General features: G+C 33.8%; 1 protein-coding gene across 3 annotated transcripts; it reads right to left on the minus strand.

Annotated features, from left to right (window-relative positions):
• Positions 1-582: 582 nt before the first annotated feature.
• LOC133858425 (uncharacterized) lies at positions 583-7,048 on the minus strand. 3 transcript variants are annotated; one of them, XR_009898514.1, is made up of 10 exons: positions 6,785-7,047; positions 4,245-4,354; positions 3,067-3,135; positions 2,824-2,939; positions 2,660-2,714; positions 2,265-2,385; positions 1,978-2,025; positions 1,662-1,756; positions 928-1,116; positions 583-805 (listed from the first exon to the last, which is right to left on the minus strand). XR_009898514.1 is itself a non-coding variant. In XM_062293895.1 (9 exons), the coding sequence occupies exons 1-9, from the start codon at positions 6,879-6,881 to the stop codon at positions 1,018-1,020; spliced, it is 780 nt and encodes a 259-aa protein (XP_062149879.1). In that variant the 5' UTR covers positions 6,882-7,048; the 3' UTR covers positions 583-1,017. The 3 variants fall into 3 exon arrangements, 2 of the variants coding, with proteins under 2 accessions (XP_062149879.1, XP_062149878.1); XM_062293895.1 differs by having other exon boundaries at positions 583-1,116; positions 2,265-2,355; positions 6,785-7,048; XM_062293894.1 differs by having other exon boundaries at positions 583-1,116.
• Positions 7,049-12,395: the final 5,347 nt, after the last annotated feature.

A 12,395-nucleotide genomic window follows, 5' to 3' on the forward strand; every position in this document is an offset into this window, starting at 1 on the left:
TTGTTAAGGAACATGTCCACCGAAGTTTAGGATCCATTTCATGACATTGATTAGATTTGGCAGATTTTGTGATGCATATGTTGCTACACCATTTAAAATTTGAAATAACAGGGAGAATTCTTAATAGACTTACCAAATAGCTTTTTGGCTATTTTGGTGAGCGAAATAGTTCAAGATGAGTCCCGAGCAGCTTCACCAATTTGGTGATCACTCACTCATTCACCAAAGCAATAAAAAAACTAAAAAAAATTTCTCTTCCTTTTTTTATTTCTCTCATGCATCACACACATCCCTTTTGAAAAAGACTATATAAATAAAATAGTGATAGAATAGTGAGGTTGCTGGAGATACACTGCTTTAAAAAAGTTAATAGCTAAAATAAAAAAAAAAAGAAAGTAATTTTTAGTTATTTTCAATTCGTTAGTAAAATTTGGTGAGAACGGTTAAATGCAACAAAACAAAATCTAAACTATGAAATAGCTACTCTAAGATCCGTCCACCAAAGGCCAAACGGTTAGACCAATTTGTTTGACTAGAGGTGGTGATATGTAATTATTTTCTTCTTTAAAAATGATGAGGATGTACACCAATTCATCACATAAAATTAAAGACTCAAGCAACCAATTAATATTTACAAGTAGCACGAGTATGAAGCTGTTCACATAAACGATTTCATCATAAACGATATTATCACACCCTAGTAATATCTCATGAGAAACCGTGGCCTTTTTCTTCCATGAAGCTTTTAGTATGAAATCTCTCACTCAGAATAAAAGTAGAAAATCGCCCCATCAGTTTGAAAATTCTTTGGCAGTTACATGCAAAAAGATCAACTCACAGCAATTGATGAGTCATCACAATTGAGAGTGATAATGAACCAATTGGAAGCTGCCTTGAATCAAATATTGAGGCTATGTATTAGCTTACCCGAAACGAGAGATTGTACAGCTTTAAGGTTACCATCAAGAGGATAGAAAGGTCTCAGAACTCCAGCTTGCGCTTTCAGGTTGATAAACATCAACAGAGAAGGCTATAAGAAGGCATGTCTTCTATCCGAAGAACATCATCCATTAGAAGTTCCCTTTCTAATTGAGTCCGAGTAGATCTTAGAACATCCTACACGACGTACAATTTTAGTTAAAACCCTTTTAAATCAGTACTCAGAGAGAGCTACACAGCATAAAAATATGTTTCCGTCTCATAAAAATAATCCATAATTTTTCCCAAAATAACCATTTTTTATTTTTTATTTTTTTTTATAATTTTCAATAGTTATATGTAATGTACTTTTTTTCACTTTTGAAATAAAAAAGTTGGGACAAAATCGAAAGGCTAAAAATAAAACAAGTGCATATACTACTGCTTTTTTATACTTGGTGTTTTTTTTTTTGGGCAAAGGGACTATGTTTGAGGGACAGAAAGTAACAAGTATATATCTTAGGAGAGATGTAAGTATCAGAAGCTTGAGCTCTCCATCAACCTAAAGCATACAATACCAAAATGCCATATTGTAAGCCCAATTGAAGAACATGTTCATTCGAGACATGCATGCTTCAAGTTGACATATATCTTTCGTCCCTTTTGGGACGCCCGGTGTTGCGGTAATAAAGTTGATATAATTTTCGTAAGTATGACTAGAAAAGAAAGCGTGGTTTTCTCACATTGAACTCCATGTATGTAGCATTTCTATCCAGCCATTGCTTGTCCATTACCACGAAAGCCACACAATAAAGCAAGTCGAATGCCCACTCATTTTCTGAAAACACATGTGAATAGAAGGCCAGAAGGGGATCATGAAAAGTTATATTCGTGTATATAGATGTCGTGGAATCATATTCTAAGCCGTTCTCCGGCATCACTTAGCAAGACAGGCTTGATCCAAAAACCAGTATCAGGCTGCTTTCCTGAAGCAGGAGCAGTAACACAGAGAGCTTTTCAAAAGATAAAAATTGCTACAAAGTGGTTGCAAGCTCTTACCTGACAACATTTGTAAGAAAACTGCTCTGACAAAAGTCCTGGGTTTTGCTGCAAACAAAGAAACTTCTCCGTGTTAGCAATCTCCCTTCTCCACCAAAAAAAAAAAAAAAGTTACAAATTTTCCTGTAATACATAGCTGGTTCATCTAGGACTTTTACAAGTCTGGGGCATTTAGAGCTCACATTTAGACAGCCAGAGCTTAGAGAATGAGGAATAGCCTAGTCATATTGTTTGTCAAAACTTGCAAGTATTTAAATCTGGAAGAGAGGTACTCTATGCGCTCTTACAGGCATCAAGGTCAAGCATTTGCATGATCATGAAGGTGATATTTACACCAGCAGCAGCAAACGGATATTCCCAAGCAGCTCGCTTTCCTCCCTGCTTTTTCAATAGACACTGAAATGATGTCTGCAAAAATAAACAGAAAGCTATAAAATTAAGTTGAATTTTCTATTTTGAATTCATCATGGTAAAAAATGTGGACCAATTCAGTTTAGTCCTTCCAAGTTACTCCGTGTGAAACTGCTATTGTGAAGTTGAGAATGAAAAAAAAAAAAAAAAAAAAATTGAAACCAAGACCTGCCAGTAGAACTGATGGCCTAGAAAGAATTAGACAAGGTTTTGGCAGGAAGATCATAAGTCTGAATCTCTTGTTTACTGAAGAGCCATGTTAGTAACTTACTGAGAAAGTCTTTGCAAAGAACAACAGATTCTCCAAAGAAATGAATCCAGCTCCTCTGTGCATTTAAAATGTCGAGGAACAACTGAATCAGAGAAACCATATAATGATGGACCAGAGAGAAAATCAAAGGCACAGCCACAGGGATGACAAGAGGTGAAAACAACCTGAAATCAGTAGATGGATCTCTTCCCTGCCATCCCATTTCTTTCCATTGATCGGATATCAGGCCATGGAGCTCCTGACCAGGGAATGTAGCAGACCATAGAGCTCTCAAACCTTCCTATAGTTAAGACTTTCTCAGTGAGTAGTTGAAAGAGAAAATTCACTCAGAAAAAGTGATTAAATATCAGAAACCCAAACTATGCCATCTTGGAGATGAGTATCTGTTTGTGCAGAGAACTGCCCACCTGGTGATCTGGTCTGGAAGCATCAAAGTAAACCTTCATTCGGTGCCTCAATCTTTTCAGTCTTTCTTCCTGCAAGGTTTGGACCAATTCTTTTAAAAATGGTATAGGAGGACTCATGAAGAGAAATTTATGTCAGAACCGCAGAGAGTGAAAGAAGCAAGCACCAAGCCTTAGAATACTTTAATTTTACCAAGATCGCATCTCTTGGTAATAAAATGAATAACAAAAGCAATGAAAACTGAAAAGGAGAGAGAGAGAGAGAGAGAGAGAGAGAGAGAGAAATTTATGTCAGAACCGCAGAGAGTGAAAGAAGCAAGCACCAAGCCTTAGAATACTTTAATTTTACCAAGATTGCATCTCTTGGTAATAAAGTGAATAACAAAAGCAATGAAAATTGAAAAGGGGAGAGAGAGAGAGAGAGAGAGAGAGAGAGAGAGAGAGAGAGAGAGAGGGGGGGGGGTTATCTAATAGACACGTATTACAAGCACATCTTTTATGGTCTTGTTGATACTTCAGGCAAGAATACAGACCCAGAAAAAGAACATGCAGTTCTGCATCTATATACATCAAACATGACATCCCAGAAGGAAGGAGAATATTGAATTCCACTTAAGGTCTAAATAACAAACAGAGGTATTAATTGGTCCTATTTATTCAGCTCAAGTTGATGAGTTGAGATAATTTGGATCTTTGTTCTTATGATAAATAGTAGATAATCCATCGTTGTTAAAGAGGTAAACTATCAAAACAATCCTGGCGGACGCTAATGGTACTTGAGTGAAACAAGCCACATGTCAATGGTTTAAGCTTGGGCTGCAAATAACTCAGGCAAGTTTCTTCACCAGTTCAACAAGTAAAAAATCGAGCTAAAATTCCTCGCTTCATTGGTGACCAACCCAACTTTTTCACCAACATCCACTAAGCAGCAGTGAAAAACGATACGTATATATGGTGAACAATACTAGACATACCACTCTTTTACAACTTTTGACGCATGTTAGCATGTGATTGGATGGTGTTAAATATTTTTTTTAGTAATTGACGAGACTACACTTACAAGCTGACAAGTGTTAAAAATTGTAAAAAGTTACAAAATAGTTGTCCATGTTCTTTTTCTAGTTCTTTCCCTCTTGGACCTTGGTGTTCATTAAAACATTCTTGAACAGTACTATACTTACCTGCAGAGGTGTCAAGTTCATGCAGATCCGTTCATAATTTCCCTTTCCCTTAAAACAAACACAAGCGAGGCCCTTACCAATCCGTATAGGTGTCCCACAAGTAGCATCATCTGCATAGAAGAATCCATGATTTAAGCTTAAATTTTCAAATAATTGCTTTACAAAAACTACTATTATACATATTTGATCAAGTTACTAGCCTCATGAAGTAATTGCCACAAACAATCACAGTAGACAACACTCCTTAGCAACAAAAACAAAAATAATTAATGCAAGATATGATGTTAGGGGTAACACACTTTTTAGTACAAATCCCTTAAACATTGACATAGTAATTCAGGTATCACTTATTACATTAGATAGTAACATGTGGATTGCCGTACTTCACATGGCAATTATGCCAATTACCATGTCAAATATTAAACCATGATCTAGGGGTGAAAATGCAGATGTTGATGCATTTATTAGCAATATTAGCATTCGCATCCGCACGGTTATTACGGTTATTATCCGCTATCCGCACACGGAGTAATGGGCATTTTAGGCATTGAATTTGTAATTTCCGCTTCTAATAACATTATCTATTGTTGAACACTATTATTCAGATCATACTTGCTAATCAACACCATTATCTATAGCCAAAGTTGGGAAGTTGAAATTGGGCAGCTGTGCGTGAGGGAAGCTAGGAAGTGGGAAGTGGGAATTGATGCCTTGAAGCCTTGAAGAGTTGAAGGTATGTGAGATTGTGAGCACTGAGAGGCGTGAGCCTTTGAGATGATGATAAAACCTAACATAACATAACCTAAAACCTAACGTCGGAGTTGTTTAGTGGCATTATATATATTTAAAGGGTATGCGGATGCGATTATTTACCTTAAAATCGCTATCCGCATCCACATATGCGGATAGTAGTTTTTGCTATTCGCACGGCGGATAGCGGATGCGAGTGGTTATTTTTCGCCCGTACTTTCACCCCTACTATGAACTATCACGTGACAACTATTCTCCTAAGATAATGGATTATCACATGAATTTATAGGGGATTATAATAGGATTAAAAAAAAAATCCAAAGTGGGTTAGAAGAATTTTTTTCAACCTGGTCTATAAAATTACCATTAATCTTTGAACATGTGAAAAGCATATAATTTTTAATATAATTCACATGTTAATTAAAAAATCATATACTTATCCCATAATAAGAGAAAAATGACAATTTTATGGACAAAATTTAAGGAAATTCATCCATCCCTATTTGGATGTTTATTATAACAAATACGTTAGTATTCATAACAGGTAGGAAGAGAACGACTAATTCCACTACGGAGAGGGATCCCAATTCACTGCGGACTTGGTGATTGGTGAACAAATGCGGCTCTCAAAAAAGGTAGGGACCAGCCCATGTGGAAGTGTTATAGTGTACATCCTCATACGAATAACAATATAACATCATGGATCGCATTGAAGGAAGACAATCTAGTGGTATCTTTGCGAGTCCGACAAAATAGAGTAAGATGGGTTAAACACGCGCTGAGCTGGAACCGGGGACCCGGGACTACATTCAAACACATGGGGAACATATGGCGTCCATGTGGTGTGAGCACTTGATCTATTCAGGTCGGACTATCCGTCCCACGCGCTTGGATAGGGCGCAAGTATAGATTTGTCAGCTACTCTGGACTCTGGAGACTCCTCTCTAAATAAACGCTTTAGTTTAAAATAATGCGATTATTAATAAAAATAAAAATAAAAATAATATAATGCTCTCTTTTTTTTTTAGATTATTTGAATGTTATATTTAAAATTACACAAACTTTAATATAAAACTCTATCATTTATTAAAAAAGAGAAAAGAGTCAAAGACATTATATAAAATTTAAAAAAAATACAAAAAAAAAGAAGAACTTTTCTAGTTTTCAAAAATAAAATGGTGTGAGTGATAAAGGTAATTAATTTCTTATCTAATCTGCCTAGGTACTTCCATGCCCGTTAGTACTTTGCAAACCTAAATTTATGAAAACATTTTCGAATCTTTGCAAATAAAGATAGACAATATTATATCAGAAAATACCTGTTACACTATTAAAATAAAAAGAAAAATTAAAATCTGTTCTTTTCGTACAATATCGATAAAGTTAATCAGGAACCGTCTGAATGAGATGGTATGGATGGTCAATGATTGCATGCATTGGACAGTCCGGTCCACTAATCTTCTCATATCCTGACTGCCGTGTAGCCCGGCAATGAAACTGTACCCAAATCCTCCGTGTGTACCGGAGAAATTTATCGCTTTCGCTTACAAGCAAAGCCTCGGAGAATCCAATATTTGAGAAATTCAGGAACATAGATATGAACAATTGACAAGATTAAAAAAAAAAAAAACTGAGGAATTATTCAACTAGGAAACTTATAAGCATCAAGAACCGAGGCAGCAATGCTTTGGGTTTTGGTTAAACACAATAGATCGAGACTGAGGCAAAAACAAATCAGAAAAGAAAGATATTAAGCTCCTCAATCGCAGAGAATGTGCGTGTGTGTGTACCTGAAGAAGCAGAAGCGTGAGGACATCGGGATATTGAAGATGAATGAGAGAGAGTACGGGTCGCGACGAAGCTTCGCTGAGTCCTAACCACGCTCATCTCAGCGCCGAAGCCTAAATCCAAATGCAGCAAATGCTTCTATCTATGTATCTTCTTGTTTATTTTTGTTCTTTTACACAGTAGAGAGCAGCGCTTTTGAGCGAGTGTGAGAGAGACAGACTGTGAAATTACATAGAACCCGTTCCAATCCTCTACCCTAGCGGTCCAAAATTACTTGATTCCCTTTATGGACCAGACAAAGGTATATGGACTAGACAAAGGTATGGCTCGTTTGTTAAACCAAATAAATAATTTTAACAAAAAAATATAAAATATTTGTAAATACATTTTTATTCTGTAATTATCTGTCAATGCTGGCGGAACATTATCAATGGCCCATTAGATTTTTTTTATTTTTTATTTTTTTTTTAAAAAAAATTAATCAAAAAATTAGTTGAAACTGATATGTGAACATTATCTAATAATTATGAAATAAATCTATAATATATAGCAATTTTTGAAATTCCCTTATTTTTATTTTTATTTTTGTTAAAAAAAAATTAATTAATTTTATTCGTTCAAAAGAGGGTCAGAATAATAAATAACTCCTATGTAATCAGCCTAGAACGAGATATACAAGAATTCAATCTCATAATCTCTAAAAATTATTTTTTGAAATTCTCTATACAACATTATTAACTTAATCAAACACAAGTCTAGCAAGAAAATGCATTTCAAAATAAAAATGCTAAAAAGCCTACTAAAAAGTGTGGATAAAAAGAAATGAAGTACTGCAACTTTAATTATATAAAAACATCAAGTTACACACATAGCTTAGAAAACAAACAAACTTAAATTTATCTGATTCTCAATATTTCATTATCAAAAGTTGTGTATTTTTACATTCAGCCTTCTTTTGATAATAGAAAATACAAAAAATGATATATTTATATTTCCTATATATTTTTTGTATATCTTATTTTTAAATCCACCTTCGGATTTTTAGGATACACATTGAGCCCCACAAATTTAATGGTAGATTTGAAACTTGGTTGGATGTAGATGTACAAAAGATGTAAGTTTATTATTTCTTTGGAAAATACATTGATTAAAAAAGAAAAGAACCAATTGTTACAATTAATCTAAATAGGGATAATTCTATAATTAATGCTAACAATAATATTCTAACAACGGACACTAAATAAGGAATCAAGAATCTTATTCGTAAAGCTCGTTTGATCGAGATTTGTGGGAGTGGTTTGCCCTTCAAATCAGTCCAACCAAATTTGATAATCTAAGAGAATCAAATGATTGACCTTTCATGTTTAAGGATTATGTTTTCATATGAGGACGGTTTGCAATCCCAACCAAATTGAATTTGGAATCATAGTGAGATATAAATTCGGTTGAGTCTTAAAATAAATTGTAAAATATTTCTTTTTTATTTTTGCATTGCTTGAACCTAAAAAATAAAGGGTTGTAGTCCTACATCATTTTAGTTCACCGTTTATTTAAAGCAGACATTTACTAATATCTAAATTAAAGTAACTATATATGAGGGAATGTTCTGTTTTTATTTAAAGTATTTTACTTAACTATATGTTTTTATTGAATTTACAAAAGTTTGAAATTTTTTTTTTTAAAAAAATAATAATAAGGATTTTAGCCGGCAGGTTAGTTTAGGCTTTTTGCAGGGAGGCACTTGTGGCATTATGAGAAAAGAAAGGGGGTACATGTATCTCTTCGTGGTGATAAGAAGTCCAAAACAGTTTTGGGTTCCATATGGCAGGGCCTGCTAAAAGGCCCGACCGCTGACTACCGGACTTTTGTGAAAAAAGAATTCGAAAGTCTTCTTTTAAAATTTTTTTTTACCCATATTTTTAAAAATAATTTGAGTGAAAGGCAATTTATTAGGCAATAAAATAAAGTAAAAGAGCCTATTAATTTGCTAGCAATTTAGACAATACATTTAAGAGAGCTAATATAAAAACCACGTGTCTAAATAAATTTTGGACTATCAGTATGTTTGAGCAGATAAACTTCATAAAAGTTCTCATATTTATTGTTTGGATTGCAACAAATTACTAAAAATCTCAATCCCTCCCCAATCAGAGATATATATATATATATATATATATATATATATATATATATATATATATATATATATATATATATATATTTAAAAAAATTATGAAGAAGCTTTTTCATACAAAAAAAAATGATTACAACTCACATTATCAAAACCCATTATATAGATGAACATGCGGATAACAGTTTGAGGGTATGCGAATGTGGTTAATATATATAGCGATTAATAACTGCATCTCCATTCCTTTTATATATAATGTATTATATATATTTAATTAAATTCACTAAAATGAGGTCATTTTGAATTGGTAAGTTTAAGACCTTTAGGTTATGTTGAAGGTTTTTTTTTTGTTACTATTATCTCAAAGCCATACCTCATTACATTTACTTTGTTTCTTTTCTTCGGGTAATCCAAATACCGATTACTCTATGAGATAATGAACCTTTATGATTGATAATCGTTAATTGCGTAACAAGTTAAATCTTAAATCATTTAAGCTTGCATATAGTAATAACCACATTATTTAATATTGTATATGGATTTAGATAGTAATCCAAAGTGTCCATTACTTCATATGCGGATAGAGGATAATAACCACAATAAACGCGTGACTGTAGATAGTAATCGCATGATGTGGGTGCGGACACTTAAAAGTGATAACCGTATTATACGAATGCGGATATTGCTAATAACTGCATCTGCATACACATTTTCACCCCTACCAAACTGGATCCCGGAATTATTATTATTTTTTTAAAAAAAAAACACACACACACACACACACAAACCAAACTACCTGCTACCCACACATAGCCCAACCCCATCATAAAGGGAATTCCCAAACCAACCCTCACAAAACAATTAACCAAAACAGGGAACACAGAAACAAAAAACACAACAACTATGTTATCTATTCTCTACCAACACGCTCAACAGAATGCCCCAATTTCCACAAAGCTTGACATTCACTGAGTTGGAGCTGAATTTCTCCTTCCCCCTTCCCATGATTCTTGAACCAATCTCCCAACAAATGGTTTTCAGAATCTGTAATTCAGTTTTCACATTATTACAAAATTTAAGGCTATTCTGATGCTTCCAAATATTGTACACAATAGCTTCGAAAGCCAACTTTTAAAGAATGCTTTGTAGCTTTTTCCCCTTCCAATTATTTTCTCCATCCTTCACAATCTCATCCCAACCGAATCTCACGGGGATTACAAGGCATTTGAGCATAACTTCACTCTAATAAATGTTCCTTACACTCAATGGAATAATGACAAAATAAGCACTTCATATCCCCTACCAAACCGCATTTTAGCATCTTGTTCTTAGTAGTTAAGCTATCTCTAATTGCCAACCACAAGAAAAAAGAGTGTCTAGGGATAGCAAGAGGATACCAAACTAGCTTATGCCAACCAACTTTAAGGAAATTCACTCTAATAGCTTCTCAGGTATCCTTACAAGAGTATTAAAACTCTTTGAAGGCATCCAAAGGGGAATATCTTGAAGACCAAAATCCACTAGGTACAAATGACTTTGGATTGACACCATATTCTCCAACCTAGCCGGGGCCAATTTCACTCCACATTCCTCAACATACTCGAAAGCTTAGTATCTATGCAACTTCTAGCGTCATAAATGACCTGAGATCCATATTTATCCAAAAGCACCCCATCTGGATGTTAAGCCTCTAGCCACAAAGAAATAGAAGAGCCATACCCAACCTTAAACTTCAAAAAGCTTTTTGCAACCTCTCAAAGCTTAAGTATTTTCCTCTAACTCCAAGAGGAATCTTTAGGATTTTTGAGGAGCCAAAAATTCCTCCCCTTGATCAATTCGGCATTGACCCAAGCAACTCAGAGAGATCTTGCTCTAGCAAACAAAGCTCACATGCGCCTAAGAATGGCAGCTTTATTCCAATCTACAAATTTTCTCAATCCCAACCCACCCTCATCCTTCTGTACACAAAGAGTATTCAAAGCTACTTTTGCTTTTGTTGAATTGAGCTCATTACCATTTCACAAAAACCTATTGAACTTCTGCGCAAATATCTACCTAAATAAATAGATAAATATTTGTACGTTTTACTCGCAAGTACATAAGATCAAAACAATAGTATAGCAGGCAAATACGAGATCATTCCCACGAAGATTGGTAAATTATGCTTAAAAATATTTTCTTAATAATTAAGATGAGTGAAAAGAAATAAAAATATTAATAAGATCTAATAAAAAAAGAGGCAAAAATATTGAGGAAATATAATAGGAGGTAAGGTATTTGCCTATTTATTTAGGTAGATATTTGCACAACAAGTTTTTGGCGCTGTTGCCAGGAATTGTTTTAAATTGTGTTTTTAAAAGTTTTTCCTTTTTTTTTTTTTTTTTTTAGTATTTCTGTTCAAAAAAAAAATAATCTTATCTATTTCTGAGTTCTTAGTTGCAGAATTTTGAGTCTAGTCTTGCAATCAAGCGCACTTGTCCAGATTCAGAGATAATTGCACTATAAGTAATGTTGGAGACCATATTTTTATTTTATTTTTAGCCTATCAAAGTTAATGCGACTTTTAAAGTCACCATTAAATCAAAATTCAATAAATAACTTCTTAACGTTATCTCGGTTTGGACTTGGAAGTTTGATAGAGAACCCCGCTTGGGCACCCACTTCTACGTGTTAACTTCTTAACGTTAGATCAACTTTGAAAATAAATTTGGTAAGAATTTATTTTTAAAGAAAAGCCTGGTTTTTCATATAAGGAAATAAAACAAGACCACCAAATTCTAAACAATCTTAACCGCTATAGAGAAAAAGATGGTTCTTTTTGCGTTATTGTTCCATAACAAAAGCTCATAGATAACATTGACACATTGCAAATATTGTATAGCATATTGTAATAAGGACACAAAAAAACTTGCAAAATAAAAAAAGCTCATTTGCTCGAAATAAAATGAAACCCATAAACTCATAATAGGCCGTATCCAGTGTTCCAGAACTACCCAAACAGCCCTCGCTCAAGGATGTTTGACACGAAAGATTAGTTTTATAGGGATAATTATGTGGGAGTGGATTTTGGAGGATTGATAAACAACGGTTCTAGCATAAAGAAGTTGGAAGAATTTTTAGTAGATTGAAGATTGATTGTTTAATGTGTATTAGGGTTGCATACATGTTTTGTAAGAAAAGATTTTAAAAGGTTGCACACAATTAGGGTGAAATGAAGTTCATATTGAATAAGAGGTGATTGACATATATTGGGTTTAGATCTTACAGCATGTCTTGAAAGTATTGTTAATGAATGATTTCGCAAAGGATGCATTCTCAAGTAAGAAAATATTCTTCTTGGAATTTCAAGGAATTTTTATAAGAGGATAAATATGTGATTTCCCAACTCATAAACAATGGATATAACAAGAAAGATTGTTTATCTTAGCAAGAAAAAAATCACAAAGTTTATTCAATTGCACATTCAAACAATGTAAAATTTA

This window comes from Alnus glutinosa, chromosome 1, assembly GCF_958979055.1.
Source record: "Alnus glutinosa chromosome 1, dhAlnGlut1.1, whole genome shotgun sequence".
Classification (NCBI taxonomy): Eukaryota; Viridiplantae; Streptophyta; class Magnoliopsida; order Fagales; family Betulaceae; genus Alnus; species Alnus glutinosa.